Source organism: Schistocerca nitens, chromosome 9 (assembly GCF_023898315.1).
Source record: "Schistocerca nitens isolate TAMUIC-IGC-003100 chromosome 9, iqSchNite1.1, whole genome shotgun sequence".
Lineage (NCBI taxonomy): Eukaryota > Metazoa > Arthropoda > Insecta > Orthoptera > Acrididae > Schistocerca > Schistocerca nitens.
The window spans coordinates 211,599,563-211,621,605 of NC_064622.1; the positions used below are offsets into that span (position 1 = coordinate 211,599,563).

Here is a 22,043-nt window from a genome sequence, read left to right on the forward strand (position 1 = left end):
GCAAATTGTCGTCCATGTAGTCGAATTCCTGTTCAAGCTGGTGCAGGCTCTGTAATGGTGTGGGGCGTGTGCAGTTGGAGTGATATAGGACCCCTGATACGTCTAGATACGACAATGACAGGTGACACGCACGTAAGCGTCCTGTTGATCACCTGCATCTATTCATGTCCATTGTGCATTCCGACGCACTTAGACAATTTCAGCAGGCCAACGCGACACCCCACATGTCCATAACTCCTACAGAGTGGTTCCAGGAACACTATTCTGAGTTTAAACACTTCCGCCGGCCACCAAACTCCCCAGGTACGAACATTATTGAGCACATCTCGGATGCCTTGTAAAGTCCTGTTCAGAAGAGATCTCCAACGCCTCGTACTCTTACGGATTTACGGACAGCCCTGCAGGATTCATGGTATCAGTTACCTACAGTACTACTTCAGACATTAGTCGAGTCCATGCCACGTAGTGCTGCGGCACTTCATCGTACATACTGGGGCCCTACACGATATTTGGCAGTTGTACCAGTTTCTTTGGCTCTTCAGTGTAGCTGGTGGTGACTTTTATCTACCTTAGATATGTTGGCAAAAATACATGTTCAGAGACGGTGGACCGTATTTTTAAACATCGCCACACATGCTTTCTCCGAAAATTCTTTTCGGCAGTTTTATTAGCGCTCGCTTACAGTCTCCATTTACGACAAAACTGTCCCTCTACAATTAGGCCTTTTTAAAATAAATCTTCAGCAACACCGATTAGTTTGTGCTGTGTTGCTACCACCCAGGCGCTGTAGCTTCATATCCGTAGTTGTAACCTTAAAATATCCTACGCATGATCCCAGGGTAGTGGCGCATTCACTCTGTTTTCTGGGCCTTACATATTGTTCAGTTATACATAATATACATGACTGTAAATTTCTGCAACGAGTAATGTTGTTTCATGATCTACGAACGGTGTTAATGTCTACCTTCGTCTCATTGCAGACTATTGCGTACTATTTTGCAAGGTTACATCCCAATGTTGTTGTGCTGTCTGTCAAAAAATATAAGAAGTTTAAAAACGCGTTCCACCCAAGTATTTAGTATTCATGTCCTACTACCACTTTGAAAAATTAATTCCCAAATACAGGTTTACTATTTCAAAAGCATCTGTATATTATCCTCTGTCGTTTGTGTTAGCCTACCTCCAAATGATTGGGACATTCTTTGTGCTTTAAATGATCTAAGGAGAACTGGAATGGGCGAATAATTGTGTAGCTGCAATGACGTCCGTGGGCTAACGACATCATGATGATTTTTTGAATGAAATTTTCACTCTGCAGAGGAGAGTTCGTTGATATTAAACTTCCTGGAAAATTAAAACTGTTTGTTGGGCTGAGACTCGAACTTTGGACCTTTGTTCAGTCGGTAGAGCAATTTTCCGCTAATGGAAAAGGTCCCTACTTCGAGTGTCGGTTCGGCACACAGTTTAAATCCGCTAGAAAGTTTCATGTCAGCGCATACACTAAGCTGCAGAGCGAACATCCCTGATGCTGGGGCTAAACCATGTTTCCACTATATCCTTTATTCCACGTGTGCTAGTCTTGCAAGTTTCATAGGAGAGCGTATGTAAAGTTTCGAAGGAAAGAGATCAGGTACTGGCGGATGTACAGCAACGAGGTGGATGTGTCAGCAGAGATAAAGGTCCCGATTTCGGGTCTCAGTCACGTATACAGTTTTAATCTGTCAGGAAGTTCGACACTATCTTATTTCTGGGTTTCGTATACGTCACATTTTTGTTCTGAGATTATTACACTCGCTGAGAGAAATTAATGAAGATGTTCTAGGATATATATTGCTTTTCAATAGAAGTTTTGAAAGATTTTAAAAATATTTACTATATTTTTCTTTCTTGTTTCTGACAAGTACCGACATAACAAACTTATTTCCATTCCAGAGTAAGGACCTTTCTGCAGCGTTCAGCTCGATGTCGTTTCTGCCCATTCCAGGAGGCCAGGTCTATCTCTACTGCTGGGCAGCTCACACAGTGACAGAACAGGTGAGGACACGAGTAGAACTGCTTAGTTATTGACAGTGCACCCCACTGCTTATACTTCGCATCGTTTTCAAGTTATCACCGCCTTTACAGCTTCTATAGGAAGAGTATCGGCTTCCCACTCATAGTGTGTGGTAAAATATGCCACTAGTCGCTTTTTTCATTTGATCTGTTTATTGTACTATTAACACGTTTTCGTGACAGTGCAGACTCATTTGATGGAGGTGTTACAGGAACATTATATTCCGCAGCAACTGCAGCTATATGTCAGGGTAGTTGTGACTCCTCTGCCTGGTGGTATGCGTGACAACTCCTTTCCGATTATGTACATTTTGCCAGCTTACACGCATACACATATGAAGAGTATTGCTGTGTGCGTGTTGTGTGTGTAAGCTAGCACACCGTCGATTGTCGTGAGAGTGCCACTCCTTTCGAAAATGAAACTGGTAGGTCATATGAGATTATGAACCAACGTTGGTGTGAAAAACTTAAGGAAGAAAGTCACTTTCGCACAATCTGATACTTGCAAGTAACATAACACGATGAAATTACACCAGCCGTAGAAAAAATTGCTACAGTACGGCATAATAAGGTCACTGACAGATATGACACTTTTATTCAAAGACAGTAACTACACACAAGTCATCGCGATTGATTATGGTCCCTTGGACATTACAAAAGGGGGAGCACGGTTCATAACAGTGGGTGATCACCACAGAAGGCAATGCATGCTCCGTAATGTGCTCCAATGCTAGCCATGAAGTTGGTGAGGAGTTCCTGTGGTGCAGGATTTCATTACTCCTCCAGTGGGGTTCACAGCTGGTGAACAGTCGTAAGTTCATATCGATCTACGGCAGTACGTGTCTCCAGTGCAACGCAGGTGTTCGATGAATATAAGTCGCGGGAATGGGCAGACTAGTCCATCTACGGTGGTAGATTGGTTTGCGCATTGTCATCCATAACAAATGAAGCCAGGGCCGATGTACACCTGAAAAGACGTACATAGGTAAGGAGTAAAGTGATATAATAACGTTGACCAGTAGTATACGGTGTTCAAAGATTTTGAGGTCAGTACGTTCATTTAACATTATGCTTCCCCATAACTCTACACAACCTAACCGATCACGTTCGACAATGCTGGATGTACTCTCATATGGCTAGAGGTGGGTACAGCTAATGCACCCCACAAAACACACTCTATTAAGAACCATGTCCCACTTATTGTATTGTCCAGGAAACATTATGAAACACAGTGAGTTCAGTGTAATTATTGTCTTTGTATAAAAGCGTCATTTCGGTTCGTCTCAGTGCGTATTTCTTTAAGTATCCTTCAGTACTGTACTGTACTGAACAATACTACAACAGTTCTCTCCACCTGTGGTCCAAGTTTCATCGAGCTAGCGATGCAACATGTGAAAGTTACTTTTGTGCTTACATTTTGCACACCAGTGAACTTTTAACCTGAAATGCACCCTCAGATACTGAGAGTGATCCACTAACGATGCAGTATCACTGTTACGTCCAGAAGTAAACGTTGGAGGGATCAGCCGGAAGTAACAAAGCCAAAATATGGTTAGAGCTTTGACTACAAAGACTGTGGTAAAACACTGCTTCAGAGCCTGAAAACGCTGCACTAATACACTGCTTTTGAAGTAATACAAGCTATTATCGTGTTTCCAACATTTACCAACAAGGCTTGGTTATACTGGTACTAAGGCAGTACTGAAAGGCAACAGAGTCTATAACATCACAATATTTCCTGAGGCCATGCTACACAATTATACGTTTTAATGATAATGGGGAAAATATTCCAGATATAAAAATGTTTCCCATTTGCATCTCTCGGAAGAGGCTACTCAGGAGAATACTGACATTAAAAGAAGTAATAAAACTCTATTCGTCTTAAGTGCACTATCTTCAAATAATAATACACACCCAAACATCCAGTACAACGACGAGACAGAGAAAGAAGGAATGCTGTCAATTTTAGATATCTTAATACAACGAAAAGTCGGCTTGACGCCTCGGCCATTTAAGTACCGCTAGTCCACGCACATTGAAGGAAATGTGAAAGTTATTTTCGAGCATAGTGGCTACGTTTGTGAACCGTGACTGCGTGGGACAATTATTTATTTGTAATTTCTGCTACCAGTCACTTTTATTTGTTTTATGTTTAATCTAGCGTAATACAACGCGTTACGAACATGTCCTGTTCGTCATCAGGTAAAGAGAAATATTACTTAAAAATAAATTTTCTTACACTAAATTAACCTTGAACTTTATGTCCATTGTTCGATTGTTCGTTACTGTAGTGGCTGGTGTGGCATTTGGGGGGGGGGGGGGGGAGGGGGAAGAGGTGGGCAGTGTATGGCCAGAAACCGATGTTAGTGATGTCTTCTGCTGGTTTTTCTTCTTGTTGGTTATGTATCACATCACAACAACATCGATTTCTGCCCATCCACTGACCCCCTCCCCCCCCCCTCAAATGCCACCCCAGCCACTACAGAAACGAATAATGCACAAAAAGGTCTGTGTTAATCTAGTTTAAGACAATTTATTTTAAGTAAAATTTCTCTGTATGTATGTATAAACGCCTGATCATGAACAGGACATGTTCGAAACGCGTTGTATTATGTTAGATGACACATGGAACAAATAAAAGTGACTGGTAGCAGAAATTACAAATAAATAATTAAAACGTGAAAAGTTGAACATTCACGAGATGAGCCGCCGATCGTATTTCTTTCTTTCTACGATGCTACATCGAGCAAAATAGGCAGAGTCTGGGGAAAATGAGGTATGAGACCCATTTTCCGATCTTCTAAGAGGACAAAGGAGATGCTGCACCCTGTCAAGAACAGTCTCGTCCTCAGGACCCCTGGAATTTATAACACCTCTTCTGAGTACGGAAGCAATTAAATCGGTCACTCCGTGACCCATTTCCAACTGCTGTGGAGAACATCAATGGCATATTAAAAATCGAGAAATGTGTGAATCTGAAGTTACTGAGAACAGACTCTCAAACACAAAATGTTGTTTGATGAATGGAAAGTTTTGTCCAAAGCTCCTACAAACTGGGATTCTGTAATTAGGCTGTAGAAATTGTCTGAGAAGAACTTCAGCCACAACAGCGGATAAAAGCTTTGTGGTGCATGGAAACGAGCTCACTACAGGGAAGAGGCGGAGATATTATACGCAATGTTTACGCTATTACGGGAGCGGTGGCGCCACCAGCGCAGGCGTTGACACCATCTGCAGCAGCACTACTAATTACTGACCAATCTCAAGCCGTCTATGGGCACACAAGGCCACCACAGCATCAATTTAGACAGTCAGCTGACTACTGACGGAGACGATGGAGGTGACTGTCGTAAGCTCCAACTGACACGACAGGAAGTCCCAGAATGTTTTATGCAACATTGTCGACACGAAACACTTCATTTTCAGAGACCGGAAAAGTTCGTAACTACAGGTCACCGAGATCACGCCGCTACATAGAGTACTTCCTAGAGTGATGTCAAACAAATAGCGAAGGTTTTACCCCTTTAAAGGTGAAGAAGGACCTCTGCACAATAGTAATTAGGGGGTATTTGATTCTGCACGGCTTTGTTCATATGAGAGGTGGATTCAAGCTGAGTGAAACTGTAAGGTGTGTAATTTTCTTTAATCTATGATACAATAACTTTACTATTATGTTGAATGATGTCTGAGCTGAGGAATTGGTACGGAACTCCAATTGTCGTGTTGCGTATTGCAACTGCAAGAGGTGTGCTTAATGTGTGTTACTGTTAGCAGAACTTTAGACGAATCGATTGGGCAATGCAACTCCCAATACCAATAACGAAATACAGTCCCTGCAAAATACATTCAGCCCCTTAAGCATTGAATCACCTGGCCCTGTTCAAAACTGATAACTTTGGTCCTTGTGCACATACCAAATTAATTAAATTGTCTTACCTCTAAAGCAGCAACGGAGTAACGTGATATATTTTGTACTCTCATAAAAAATATGAATGCTAGCTACAGGCTCAACGGTGTGCAATGCCTGTCGTAATAGTTGAAATGCGCTTGAAATTCTTTTGGCTGATAAACGAGAACATATAAGAAAATTCAGTTTCTTATAAAAAAATATATGATCTGGACTGGGAGGCGGTACTGATTGTGGTTCATTACTTGCACTCAGTTTTTTTTTGCAAAACTATATTGCTGGTTATGTTTGGTTTTTCAAAAACATCTGCCAATTGAAGACACATTACTCACAACTGATTCCCAAACAATGAGATTTAAACAGCAAGTATTATCTAATTTCATTAATCCAACATAAATGTAAAGCATCAAGTTACATAGACCTGTCAACAAATCTTAAAAGCATTACAAAAATGAAATATCTAATCAGTCTTTATCTCAAAATCGTTTACGTACACTCCGGGGCTATCCAACAATTATAAGTTATCAGCCAAGTCATCTACACTAACGCGCTGGCAAAAACACGAATCATAATTATTTACGAGTAAATCTTTACCGTATTTGCCTGAAGACTTTAGTTTCCAGGTTCAACAATATTGACATACATACATTAATCTACCTCTTGGTGGCTTCACACAGCACACCACACAAACTACCTACTCCATCGTCTCTCCCTCACAGACAGCGGTCTCTTACTCCAATACAAGCAGTACAGTAGATATCTCCCTGTGATAACAGCTGAGTATTCAAATGAACATATAAAACAATACATTTGTAGGAAAGAACACTTGTCCGAGGTATCTTCATAAAGTAACAGGAATTCTGCATTTTCGTGCGTTGTGTTAGACCGATTCGCGAGATTTTATAGTTGTTGTGTTGTTAAACATGTCAGAAAAGTATGTGTAGCGTTAGTCTTATCGTAGATCTGCCTGTTCTCAGCTGTGGGAGACTTTATATTGTGGCAGTATCGGCGATTATTTATTTTGTATAAAAGTATACTCGAGAATTTGTACCATTTTTGTTGTAAGAGTGGAATACAGCAAGCAATTTTTCAGAAACGTCGAACATTCCTTTGCTGAGTCTGCCATGAGTTAAATAAGCTTTCCGAAGGACCGATGTATAATCAACAGAGGACAGCGTGAAAAATGTGAGAGAAATTATTATGGATGATCGTAAAGTCCCTGATGATGTTATCATACAAACCGACTCATGTCAAACAATTTTTTTCTGATGTGCGACATGAAAATACGGTCAAAAATTGTTGAGTTTCGAAGACAAATAGTGACGTATGCAAGGAGTCGCTAGACGAGATCAGTAACTGTGCAGAACTACTGAAGCGAGCGAAACACGTGACGCAGCAGGAGTCTACGGATATAACACTCAGTCTTCCACGTGGAAGCATTATGGGCGGAAAGCACAAAAAATGCGGTCAGAAGTTCAGGTTATCCTCACTGCGTTCTTCAGTTTTAACGACATGGTGCACCATGAGTTCGTCCTACAAAGCACAATGATCAATGAGTACTTCTTACAAGTCCAATGCATTTTGCGTGAAGCAATCCGAAAATATGCCCGGATTGATGGTGAAACAATTCATGGCTTTTGCACCACTATAATGCAGCTGTTACATTTAGTTGCTCGTTGACGAGCAGAAGGAATACTGAAATGGTGCGCTAGCCTTCATATGCGCCATACATGGCCCCATGGGACGATTCTCTGTTTATATAAATAAGTCCCGTCGGCTTACAAGCATGAAATGAAATGAAGTCTCATGCTTCTTTACAGAGCGTAGGGGAACGATGCGGGAGACCCGCACCGCTTTACTAGGCAAGGTCCTAGTGGAGGTGGTTCGCCATTGCCTTCCTCCGACCGTGATGGGGATGAATGATGATGATAAGGACGACACAACAACACCCAGGCGTCTCGAGGCAGGAAAAATTCCTGACCCCGGCGGGAATCGAACCCGGGACCCCGTGCTCGGGAAGCGAGAACGCTACCGCGAGACCACGAGCAGCGGACCTTACAAGCATAGGTGTGAGTAAAAATGGATCCCAGAGAGAGCTAATAACTATCGAAATGATTGAGATACAGCAAAGTTTGGGGCATTGGAAAAAGCGCTGGTGTAACAGTATATCTAATTGGGGCTATTTTCAAGACGATAATATTGTTGCAGAAAAAACAGAGTAGTGCAGTCGCCCTAGTGTGGTGGTTATGATACTACATTATTGCATGGAGGGTCGTCAGTTCAAAACTCATCTGAATTTCAGTCTTCGGTTCGAGTAAATTCTAGAAGTATTTACAAATGTCGAGAATCATTATACAGGAATGTTCTGCAGCTGCATATATACCGTATGTGTTCTGGCCCGCCGGCCGCTGTGGCCGTGCTGTTCTAGGCGCTTCAGTCCGGAACCGCGTGACCGCTACGGTCGCAGGTTCGAATCCTGCCTCGGGCATGTATGTGTGTGATGTCCTTAGGTTAGTTAGGTTTAAGTAGTTCTAAGATATAGGGGACTGATGACCACAGATGTTAAGTCCCATAGTGCTCAGAGCCATTTGCACCTTTTGTTCTGGCCGGAGGCAGTTAGCTCCGCGCTCTTGTATGTGTAAGTGCTGAATAGACCTTCATTAGGTGAAGTTAGCGTTCGTTCTTCACCTGCTTACACCTCCCTCTACGTCACATTATTAAAGAAGAGGTATAAATTAAGTTCTTCCCAAAGTTAACATTTCCCTACCTATTGAAAACGCCTCGTAATTTAGTTTACTGCGATCATTTCTTTAGATCTCAAGAGAACATAGACGCTGCGGTAATATGCAAATTAGATCTCTTTTTAGCAAAACTTTTGCCACGAAATTAAGTAGTTAAGTTAGGGAGAATAACAGAAATTGCATGGTACTTCTAAGTAATTAATTTTTCTCAGTCGCATCTTCTTTTTTTCCTCACATTACCACGTTCAGCCTTGCAGTGGTAACTTCGTTACGTACGACATTAATAGAAAAGCCTTAGGAATCTTCTAGCCACAAAAATACCGGTTGACGAACCCTGAAGGTGATTCTTTTGAAGATAATCTACTTTAGAGCAAAAGTCAGTTAAATTCGACAAATACACTCCTGGAAATGGAAAAAAGAACACATTGACACCGGTGTGTCAGACCCACCATACTTGCTCCGGACACTGCGAGAGGGCTGTACAAGCAATGATCACACGCACGGCACAGCGGACACACCAGGAACCGCGGTGTTGGCCGTCGAATGGCGCTAGCTGCGCAGCATTTGTGCACCGCCGCCGTCAGTGTCAGCCAGTTTGCCGTGGCATACGGAGCTCCATCGCAGTCTTTAACACTGGTAGCATGCCGCGACAGCGTGGACGTGAACCGTATGTGCAGTTGACGGACTTTGAGCGAGGGCGTATAGTGGGCATGCGGGAGGCCGGGTGGACGTACCGCCGAATTGCTCAACACGTGGAGCGTGAGGTCTCCACAACACATCGATGTTGTCGCCAGTGGTCGGCGGAAGGTGCACGTGCCCGTCGACCTGGGACCGGACCGCAGCGACGCACGGATGCACGCCAAGACCGTAGGATCCTACGCAGTGCCGTAGGGGACCGCACCGCCACTTCCCAGCAAATTAGGGACACTGTTGCTCCTGGGGTATCGGCGAGGACCATTCGCAACCGTCTCCATGAAGCTGGGCTACGGTCGCGCACACCGTTAGGCCGTCTTCCGCTCACGCCCCAACATCGTGCAGCCCGCCTCCAGTGGTGTCGCGACAGGCGTGAATGGAGGGACGAATGGAGACGTGTCGTCTTCAGCGATGAGAGTCGCTTCTGCCTTGGTGCCAATGATGGTCGTATGCGTGTTTGGCGCCGTGCAGGTGAGCGCCACAATCAGGACTGCATACGACCGAGGCACACAGGGCCAACACCCGGCATCATGGTGTGGGGAGCGATCTCCTACACTGGCCGTACACCACTAGTGATCGTCGAGGGGACACTGAATAGTGCACGGTACATCCAAACCGTCATCGAACCCATCGTTCTACCATTCCTAGACCGGCAAGGGAACTTGCTGTTCCAACAGGACAATGCACGTCCGCATGTATCCCGTGCCACCCAACGTGTTCTAGAAGGTGTAAGGCAACTACCCTGGCCAGCAAGATCTCCGGATCTGTCCCCAATTGAGCATGTTTGGGACTGGATGAAGCGTCGTCTCACGCGGTCTGCACGTCCAGCACGAACGCTGGTCCAACTGAGGCGCCAGGTGGAAATGGCATGGCAAGCCGTTCCACAGGACTACATCCAGCATCTCTACGATCGTCTCCATGGGAGAATAGCAGCCTGCATTGCTGCGAAAGGTGGATATACACTGTACTAGTACCGACATTGTGCATGCTCTGTTGCCTGTGTCTATGTGCCTGTGGTTCTGTCAGTGTGATCATGTGATGTATCTGACCCCAGGAATGTGTCAATAAAGTTTCCCCTTCCTGGGACAATGAATTCACGGTGTTCTTATTTCAATTTCCAGGAGTGTATTAGTAGAATATTTTCCCTTACTCAAAATGTTTGAAATGGCTCTGAGCTCTATGGGACTTAACATCTGAGGTCAACAGTCCTCTAGACTTAGAACTACTTATACCTACCTAACCTAAGGACATCACACACATCCATGCCCGAGGTAGGATTCGAACCTGCAACCGTAACAGTCGCGCGGTTCCGGACTGAGGCGCCTCGAACCGCTCGGCCACAACGGCCGGATTCCCTTACTCAGTGACACAGTATTTAACGTAGATTTTAATGTAATTTCTTTCCATGTCCGCTGCTATCGACAAGAACGTTATAAAAAAAGTCTAAGTGACGATTACTAAAACTTTCCTTACGCGTTTATATGTTTTTATAATTTTTTGTTACTCCGCAGAGTTAATTGTTTTGTTATTTACAATATGGTTGTTTTCTACAGCTCATTTGAATAATAGATCTGTAACATGTGTCCACAGGCGCAGATGGTATCAGCAGCGGCGTACGGTTGCTCCTGGGTGGAGGCGAGTGAGCGTTTCAAGCACGCCTTGAGAATCGTCATCAGCCGCGCGCAGAAGCCGCTGGTGCTCACAGCTGGGCACCTCTACCCCATAGACAAGCCAGCGTTCCTCTCGGTTAGTGGGAGTGACCAGACAGTTAACTGTAATACGGTAAACACTGTGTAGCCGGATAGGTTCGAATTTTAACCCAAACATCCGGACAGTGAAGCAAAATGGTTCAAATGGCTCTCAGCACTATGGGACTTAACATCTGAGGTCATCAGTCCCCTGGACTTAGAACTACTTAAACCTAACTAACCTAAGTATATCACACACATCCATGCCCGAGGCAGGATTCGAACCTGCGACCGTAGCAGCAGCGCAGTTCTGGACTGAAGCGCCTAGAACCGCTCGGCCACAACGGCCCGTAGTGAAGCAAAACGAGATATTTGCCCACTGAAGCAAAATGTAATCATCACCTTGAAACAGTCAGGTGGTGTTAGTGGAGTTAGTTGTCAACCATTTATTCTCCCTCGAAGGTGATGTATTCTTCAAAACGATATATGACTTACTGATAAATGCATGCATTTTGGCTGTTCAGGAAATGTTTCGCGCCGAAAATCACATCGTCGTCGTTCTAGAAACACCTCTTAGTGTGAGGAAAGAGGAAAAATACTGATAAAATGTGAAATCGTATAGGGAAGAAGTAGAAGCATTATCGTGGAGCAAAATCGCCTCTTCTGACGGGGTCTCGCGACACCTCGTCTTCACAGTTTCTCATAACGTTCTTCTGAAGATTCCTGAGACATGCTCCTCTTACGATTGAACCCTTACGAGCATAATAATCTAGCATCACACCATGGCAGTCCCACAAAACATCCTGCGTCATCTTACCCGATGGTCGTTGGTTTTCTGCATTTTCCGGATGTTGATAATCCATTTTCCCATATCTTCCTACTCACCTCACAACCATTACAGCTACAAATTATGTACAGACCTAGATATACAAGCCGACCTCCAGCCATCCGCCACAGATACCAAGTCAAAGATAGTTTATTTAAGGTGCCAATAAAACTTTCCACTGCTAAAATTTCCAACTCCAGTTATCGGAACGATCTGGTATTACTATAGGATGCAGACTCTTTGAGGAGGAAGTTTGGTTTCCGCTCAGGTGTTAATGCTGTATGTGCTCACGCTACAGTCATGCCAGTAAGGCAGCTCAGCACTCTCGTTCAGCGAGTGGCCACCCTCTGTAATGAGACATAAGTTTACAACGATAGACTATGAGAGACGTCACGTGATATCCGCACGGAACCACACTCCGTGTGAAAGAAAGACAGCGGACAAATATACCGAGAGAAAGAAAGGAAAGTGGTAAATGTCATGTAATGTATAGGCAAAGTACAAATTTTGAAAAATGTTCAAATGTATGTGAATTCTTAAGGGACCAAACTGCTGAGGTCATCGGTCCTTGGACTTACACATTACTTAAACTAACTTATGCTAAGAACAACACACATTCATGTCGGAGGGAGGACTGGAACCTCCACCTGGAGGGGCCGCGCAATCCAGGACGTGGCGCCTCAAACCGCGCCGCCACTCCGCACGGCACGTATTTTTAAATCGCATTTCATATGTCTGTTGAAGGTATCAGTCTAACGGAACGTTAACGATAATATTTACTTCACTATCTAACCTAAAAGTAATAGCATAAACATCCAGAAACATTTCTACAAAATAGCTCGTGGTTGCACCATGTCATAATTTCTGATGCTCAATAGTTCCCTCACCCTACAGTCGCCACTCTCCACCGGCTACCAGCCACACATCGGCCGTCTGACCTTAGATGATGTCCGATCAAGAGACCATGGCACGGTGCAGTTTCAACATATAGTTAGGCACAAAATTGTTTACTATTACAGTTTGATTTTCCACATAAAATATTTTCAATAAACATCGCGCAGTAACACAGCACACATACGCTGCTATGACTGTATTTATCAATGGTCACTTTCTTATTTGAAGAGCGAGCTGTTATCTTGCAGCTTCTAGTAGTTGTCTCAGTTGTCTAGCAGCCTCTACCAGTTATCTTACAGTTACATATCCGCTTTTATACACTTGAGACACATGAACGTTTTTTCAGCGTTGTAAATTAAAATGGTAAGTGAAAAAGGTCTAACTTTTGCAACTTACTGCTCGCTTGCACTGAATACAGCGGTTTACACAGCAGAGGCAGTTCAAAATGTTTGTATCGTATATGACGTGTGTTATAGGTCAATTAACGCGAGAAAACATCTTTTGTTTCAATAAAGCTTGTTCTCCACTGAATGATTTTCCAAACTCAGAAAGTCTCGATAACTGACGTATTTTATGACGTGATACTATTTAAACTTCGTGTAGCGTTTGACATTCGATAGTCGCGGTTCGGAAGTCGGGTATAGGAGTACTTCATGCTCTAATTCAGAGCAACAAAAATCAATTGAATGACTATGGCTGCATTTTTATTTGAACGTCATCGATTCACATATTTCAGATTCTTTTGTAGTGTAGTTCCTTGTGATGAGCACTGCTGACATCATGAAAAGAGATTAATGACTGAGCCCAAACAAAAGATATATACTCGAGTAAATGGAAGCGTGAACATACTGTTTTGAATCTGGAGGTTTAAAACGGCTGTCGTACAATAGGAATTGCTCCTCCGGAATGCTTCCATCACATAGCGTTTGTTGTCAACAACTGACACACCTTGTGGTTAGAGTTGTGAAGGGTCAAATGAGCTTTTGAGATATTCATGTGGATGTCAGCACGATCTGAATCCTTTGGACTGGCAGATCGTAAGATTGCTCCACACGAGGTTATATGCTTTGGAAAATGTGCCATAATGGATAATTAACACGAGAAGTGTGGCCATAAAACATGGGACATAGGTGTTGCACCTCATAAAAAATAATAACAGGATCTATTCGACCTTAAAAAATCCATAGAACACAAAAATTGACAATTATTAGCATGAAATGGTCCAAAATTTTCACTTAAATTGCTTGGCAATGACTGGATGATTTACGTAAATCGGACAAAATGTAGATCTTACCAATGAGCTATGAAGAGACAGATCCGGAGTAAGCATATTGTTTGCTCGGTTCTCCAGAAAACTAAGAACTAAAACATGCTCTTAACATAACTAATCGAGTGATGAATGAGTCTTCAACCACCAACAAATCTGTAAAATTTGCTAAACCTACCAGACACTACCAACGCTCCTATAAACGTTCGGTAAGTCTCGTACCCTGTTCGCCTAAGCGGCCATTTCTCACCATATTCTGTGTTCAGTAGCGTGAAAGTTGCAAGCGTTGTGATCTGCTGCAGTCAGCAACACATGAGCTGCTAATTGCAGGATCATACCTCTCAGAATCCCCTGACCTGGAATTCGCTCCATAATCTGCAGACCAAATGAACTCTTCAGAATCCACAGACTAAGAGTTCTCTGCCGTATCTGGAGTCGACTTTATCTCTCCTCTCTACAAGTCTACATAATTCGCATGCACTATGGAGAAAAGTTCTACAAAATTCTGGCTAACGATACTGTTATTAACAAAATATCTACAAACTAGAACAAGATTGACAACATTAAACAATCACTAATTTCCACATGTTGTTGTTGTGGTCTTCAGTCCTGAGACTGGTTTGATGCAGCTCTCTATGCTACTCTATCCTGTGCAAGCTTCTTCATCTCCCAGTACCAACTGCAACCTACGTCCTTCTGTATCTGTTTAGTGTATTCATCTCTTGGTCTCCCTCTACGATTTTTACCCTCCTCGCTGCACTCCAATACCAAATTGGTGATCCCTTGATGCCTCAGAACATGTCCTACCAACCGATCCCTTCTTCTAGTTAAGTTGTGTCACAAACGTCTCTTCTCCCCAATCCTATTCAATACCTCCTTATTAGTTATATGATCTACCCATCTAATCTTCAGCATTCTTCTGTAACACCACATTTCGAAAACTTCTATTCTCTTCTTGTCCAAACTAGTTATCGTCCAAGTTTCAATTCCATACATGGCTACACTCGATACATACACTTTCAGAAACGACCTCCTGACACTTAAATCTATACTCGATGTTAACAAATTTCTCTTCTTCAGAAACGCTTTCCTTGTCATTGCCAGTCTACATTTTATATCTTCTCTACTTCGACCATCATCAGTTATTTTTCTCTCCAAATAGCAAAACCCCTTTACTACTTTAAGTGTCTCATTTCCTAATCTAATTCCCTCAGCATCACCCGACTTACTTCGACTACATTCCATTATCCTCGTTTTGATTTTGCTGATGTTCGTCTTGTATCCTCCTTTCAAGACACTGTCCGTTCCGTTCAAGTGCTCTTCCAAGTCCTTTGCTGTCTCTGACAGAATTGCAATGTCATCGGCAAACCTCAAAGTCTTTATTTCATCTCCATGGATTTTAATACCTAATCCGAATTTTTCTTTTGTTTCCTTCACTGCTTGATCACTATACAGATTGAATAACATCGGGGAGAGGCTACAACCCTGTCTCACTCCCTTCCCAACCACTGCTTCCGTCTCGTGTTCCTCGACTCTTATAACTGCCATCTGGTTTCTGTACAAATTGTAAATAGCCTTTCGCTCCCTGTATTTTAGCCCTGCCACCTTCAGAATTTGGAAGAGAGTATTCCAGTCAACATTGTCAAAACCTTTCTCTAAGTCTACAAATGCTAGAAACGTAGGTTTGCCTTTCCTTAATCTAGCTTCTAAGATAAGTCGTAGGGTCCGTATTGCCTCACGTGTTCTAACATTTCTACGGAATCCAAATTAATCTTCCCCGAGGTCGGCTTCTACCAGTTTTTCCATTCGTCTGTAAAGAATTCGCGTTAGTATTTTGCATCCGTGACTTATTAAACTGATTGTTCGGTAATTTTCACATCTGTCAGCACCTGCTTTCTTTGGGATTGGAATTATTATATTCTTCTTGAAGTCTGAGGGTATTTCACCTGTCTCATACATCTTGCTCACCACATGGTAGAGTTTTGTCAGGACTGGCTCTCCAAGGCCGTCAGTAGTTCTAATGGAATGTTGTCTACTCCTAGGGCCTTGTTTCGACTCAGGTCTTTCAGTGCTCTGTCAAACTCTTCACGCAGTATCGTATCTCCCATTTCATCTTCATCTACATCCTCTTCCATTTCCATAATATTGTCCTCAAGTACATCGCCCTTGTATAAACCCTCTATATACTCCTTCCACCTTTCTGCCTTCCCTTCTTTGCTTAGAACAGGGTTGCCATCTGAGCTCTTGATATTCATACAAGTGGTTCTCTGTTCTCTAAAGGTATCTTTGATTCTCCTGTAGGCTGTATCTATCTTACCCCTAGTGAGACAAGCCTCTACATTCTTACATTTGTTCTCTAGCCATCCCTGCTTAGCCATTTTGCACTTCCTGTCAACATCATTTTTGAGACTTTTGTATTCCTTTTTGCCTGCTTCAGTTACTGCATTTTTATATTTTCTCCTTTCATCAATTAAATTCAATATTTCTTCTGTTACCCAAGGATTTCTATGAGCTGTCGTCTTTTTACCTACTTGATCCTCTGCTGCCTTCACTACTTCATCCCTCAGATGTACCCATTCTTCTTCTTCTATTTTTCTTTCCCCCATTACTGTCAATTGCCCCAGTGGAGGTTATGACAGGTAAATTACAATATAAAAGACGAGATTAGTAGCAATTTCCGATTGGAACGGTCTTTCTTGCTGAAAATCTTAAAGTGACAAGCTGATGTCACCTCTTAAGTAAAAATCACTCACTTTATTCAATGGCAATAAGAAGAATGAGTCAAGTGAATATAGCAGGATAATTCTGTGCCAACCAGAATATAGCTCGATGGTCCACAGTTGCCAAACATGAGTTGCGTAGGACCAAGTTTCAGTTATGTTAACAGAATCTTCCGTCGGTTCTTATTAGAGCAACATTATAATAAATGAAAAGTACTGGTTTGCTTTTGTTCTCCAATATTATTTTTATTGTTAACCGGTTTTCGGCTTACAAGGTCATCCTCAGACATATTGTAGATCAAAATCAAACTGGTACTTTTCATTTATTATAAGTTTCAGTTACATTACGAGCAGAAATAATTTTTCCACACACAATATGTATCTTGAGTGAACTCACTCTTGAGGAGCTCGGTCATCAACAATGTGTAGATGCCACCTGCTGCAGCATTAACTGTAAGCTTAAATACCGTAAGTATTCGGCAATGATTTTTATTTTCGTTTCGGTAACTATGTTTAGGGACTAGAGTCACGTTAATTTATAATACTCCGATGTGCCAACTGCAGACAAACCACTGTAAATCAAAAACTGCCTCAGTAATTTTCGTTTTTCTATCTTAAAGATGGAGAATACTGGAAATCTCATTGACTGTACACAATTCACATTTCTTGAGCAGCCCCAGTGGTTATACTGTAAACATGATAAGAAGGCTAGACACCTGTTGATAATTCTGGGCTTAGAAAATGACTGCTGTCATTGTCAAGTAGCATCAAAAAGCCATTGAAGAAGAAACCAGCGAATGTGTGCATTGAAATTTCGATTCCAGCTTCTGTTAACATGAAAGGATAAGCAGCTGATGTCAGAACACAGAACAAAAAACCACAAAATGCTGGTAGTAATGTTAAGAATAAGTCATCCTTAAGTGAAACTGTCACTCACTCTATATTTACAGAATTAACATGAAGTATTATTTTCTTACATCTTTCAACAATTTAAACACCGCTGACATCTTTTCAATGAAAGTTCTTCAACTCAATATTCTTCATGCAGAGAGATCCCCAATATATCAACAGGTCCACCAAACTCAAGGTGGAGCTGATTTTTTATGCAGCGCTTCACAATCGGTGTAGAGAGTTTCATGGGAATGGCGACCCAGACTAGCACAATATTTTTCTGAGAATTATCGAGGTTTAATGCGATATGACAGATCATTAGACAGGTATAGAATGTGCCTATAGCACCTATACACAACTGGTTCATGATCTCAAACTATTGGTACTTTATTTTCACGGTGATCATATTGGGTACCAGTACTACATTGTAAAGCTCTCAGGCAAGTTTTATTTGCCGTTTGTCAGAAATTAATACACAACAATATGCATCATTTCAGACGTGGTACATAGATAATTAATTCCTCATATGTCAACACGTGGAAGCTCTAAACCGGCTTCGTAAAGGCACATGTGTTCTTCACAGGAAGTTGGACAATGGTGATAACAGGATAAGTCAATTTGGCAGAAGTGATACTGAGCTTGGGTGTAAAGACAACCTTTGTCTGCCAGATAAAGCCTTGTGTTTAATTATGGCAACAAATAACAGCTATGATCGACACATCCCTGGGAAAGAGTTCGTAGAGCGCAACATCCTTTTTGAATCACCAGATGGAAAATATTATGTTCACACTACCCTTTGTTCAGACTCAGCCATTAAAATTTCTTTTTAAGAAGTAAACATAAAACCGTCAAACGCATCACAAGTAAGAGTGAGCGAACTGATGTGAAAATGCGGTGCCACTCTTTTGATTTTTGTTGCTTTGAATCAGAGCAAACACCACACCTACTCCCAACTTCTGAACATCACGTATTGAACGCAAATGTTGCACGATGATTATATATTCACATTTTGTCACGTACGTCAATCGTCTAGATTTTCTAAATGTAGATAATCATTTGAGCCAGAGTATCTTTCTTGGAACAAGGAAACCCGTTTGTGACGTGATTTTCTCATATCACTCGCCCACATGTGATACAAATGCTTCCAGCTGCCTCCGCTGCCTTGACCGCTCTACTTAACATAAAATGAACGCTATTTCTCAAATGTTAGGTGTTTGCCACATGTGGCTCTATTTTACAACGCTTGAATAACTTTCATTGATTTTCAGTGTGCAATTTCTGATATTTAAGTGCAAGCGATGCACTGCAACTTCACGTATGAAAAGGATAGTTAATAATTACACTCAAAACAAACTAAGAGCGTTGTGTTACTGCACGGTGTTCACTCGGTTTATCGAAGTTACATCATTCGGAAAATTAAACTGTATTGGTAACCGGTTTTATGCTTACCAAAGCAAGAGCAGAAACCTACTCAACGTGCGCCACAACGCTTCATATGGTTGGACGGCGCATTTCGATTTGTGGCCGGTTGCATGTGGCCGATAGCCTCTGTAGAGGGAGGAAACCCTAAAGCACATGATCTGCTCTGATCTTGGCACAACCACAAGCTCTTCCCCAGAAATGCTTCTGAAATTTTCTGCTATTACTGGTGTGTGATGAAAGCTATCTTTCAGACTGATACCTTTACCATATACAGCACTGTAACAGCTCGAGTGGAAGACAACACTTCGTCCAGAAATTTTTGCATCATACAGTTGCCCGATCCTGCAGTTGGCTGGACTTAAAATAAATGTGAAGTGCAGCCGGTGTTATGAGAACTAAGTGAATGTCTGGCACTAGACCTCTGCAGTGGCCGTCTGTCTTCCAGGTTCTATGTCTAAGACTATAAGTTGAGTGACCACGCTATGAAACGTCTAGCCACCTGTCCACACAACTGCGCCATTTTCAGCAATGTGAGTTATGTCACGCATTAGTTGTTGTGATAAATGGCTTGTGGCCTACCTCGCGGCCCTGCTGACCTTATGTTTTCGCCTCCCAGTAGATCATGGTGTCATTCGGGCGCAGAACAAATCCTTTGTACTAGTAGAGAGGAATTTTGGACAGCTGATTCACAAAGTACCATGTCGCAGTCAGGGATCACCATCGGTCCTTTACGAAGCCACCACAGGATAAATCTCCACTTCCTGTTAATATCATTAACAGAGAACATCACAACTAACTACTGTGAAACTCCTTGATAGATTTCTTCTGCTGTTGCAGCCTTCAATCATATCCTGCTTGAATTCATTGTCTGCTGTTTAGATTCCTCCGTTATGAAAACCTGAAATGATGTTTCAGGCCGGCCTATTTTGAGTGCCGTGTACATATGGTTATAGTATATAGGACTACGTGCTGCCTATTTAAGTACAACAAGCATGGGAGACTGTTGTACGTGGACGGTTCAACCTAGTGACTGATTTAGGAATCACTCGAAGGAATGAATACTACAAGGCTCCGTAAGCTGTTTCTGGAATTTTTTACTGATTCTGTTGTTTTAAGATATGTGGTGGTGTGTTGTGCAACGTATGTCAATAATACGAATTCTTCTTATTTAAGTGCAGTATGATATGTTAACTACCTCATTACCTAGCGAGGAAGGAGGGAGAAGGTACTTCATGTCCACCTTCTGAGAGTATTGTAATTTACTCAGTTGTTCCACATTTAAAAATTTTTTAAAAGTATTTATACTTCTTAACGAATTCTCTCATCAGACTGCAAAAATGTTTAAATTTTTCTGTTAGACTTGACCCAAAATTTAAGTCTTACTAGTGTTGTCCTATTTAATATTTTCAGATTCTGGACCTTGGTTATACACCAACATGTCTTTAAAAAGTTTGTTGTAAGTAAAAGTCGACAATAATTAGCTAAATATACATTCACATTCTTTTTCGTTGGTCATAAAGAACCCACAGCTTGGTAGTACACATTATTGAAAATGCATATCTATTGCCAAGAGTGTGCTCAATGGTAATTTCAGGTTCTTGGCCTACTTCCACATCAGTACCTCTCTAAGAAGCGCAAAGTTAACTTAAGTCAACAGAAACTAACGTATTTTGTTTTTTAAACTATTTTTTGGGACTGGATGCAGAGAAACCCACCCCTCTGAATGTGTGCTTTGTGGAAAATGCATTGGGTTAAAGCTATTCGGAGGATATTGTTAATCTGTGGGTCCAGATTTTTTGTAGTTAGAACAGTTTTGTGCATTTTTGAAACTAACATTTAAGTAGTTTATTGATGCCTTCTCGCTCATGCACCATCTTGTACCTTGAAACGAAAAAGGATTTTCCGCCATGGAACATCCAATATTTGAGTCTTTTAATGTCTTGTCAAATTTTTTCCGTATTGAAACTGGAAATATTTGTTGGTTACTAATAGCTTGTATTTCAAATTGTTTTTATCTTGCGTGTAGCTTTTGATAACGTTCTAGTTTATTTGACTTCACTTAAAGATTATTGGTGTGTAGTAGAGTAATAATCTAACACACAGACTACTAAATACAATACTGTCAAGATTTTTCTCGACTGCACCAGTTCTATATTTGAACAGATTATTTGTTCCTATGTGAATTACCATGCTCTACCTTGGATTAGTTTCGTACAGCTGGGAAAAACCTTACTCTTCCGGAGTAATTTTTGTAATTTCAGAAAAAGTTTGCAGCACACATAAAGTGATAACTATCGTTTCTAAATGAACTAAGAAAATACGTTAAACATCTGTTACACCTTTGGCTAGAGGTAAAATTCCCCAAAGTGCTCCGAGTGCAACACCCTCCCCCACTCTCAAAGCGTGAACTGCTTTCTCAGCAAGAAAGGTTCGTGTACACATTAATACGTGTTAATTAATTTGCCTAGAATAAAAGATGTAAGGGGGCAGAAATTAGAATGATTGGCATTTGCAAACACTGTGCTGGACTGGAACTCGAATTAGGTTCAAATACACTCCTGGAAATGGAAAAAAGAACACATTGACACCGGTGTGTCAGACCCACCATACTTGCTCCGGACACTGCGAGAGGGCTGTACAAGCAATGATCACACGCACGGCACAGCGGACACACCAGGACCCGCGGTGTTGGCCGTCGAATGGCGCTAGCTGCGCAGCATTTGTGCACCGCCGCCGTCAGTGTCAGCCAGTTTGCCGTGGCATACGGAGCTCCATCGCAGTCTTTAACACTGGTAGCATGCCGCGACAGCGTGGACGTGAACCGTATGTGCAGTTGACGGACTTTGAGCGAGGGCGTATAGTGGGCATGCGGGAGGCCGGGTGGACGTACCGCCGAATTGCTCAACACGTGGGGCGTGAGGTCTCCACAGTACATCGATGTT

The 22,043-nt window shown here is 42.2% G+C and overlaps 1 protein-coding gene across 1 annotated transcript in view; it reads left to right on the plus strand.

Annotated features, from left to right (window-relative positions):
* The window catches only part of LOC126202939 (odorant receptor Or2-like), a 40,592-nt gene that overhangs the window by 13,221 nt on the left and 5,328 nt on the right, over positions 1-22,043 (plus strand). The window contains exons 3-4 of the mRNA XM_049937034.1: positions 1,933-2,034; positions 10,984-11,139. Coding sequence (XP_049792991.1) covers positions 1,933-2,034; positions 10,984-11,139 — 258 coding nt within the window. The remainder of the gene's footprint in view (positions 1-1,932; positions 2,035-10,983; positions 11,140-22,043) is intronic.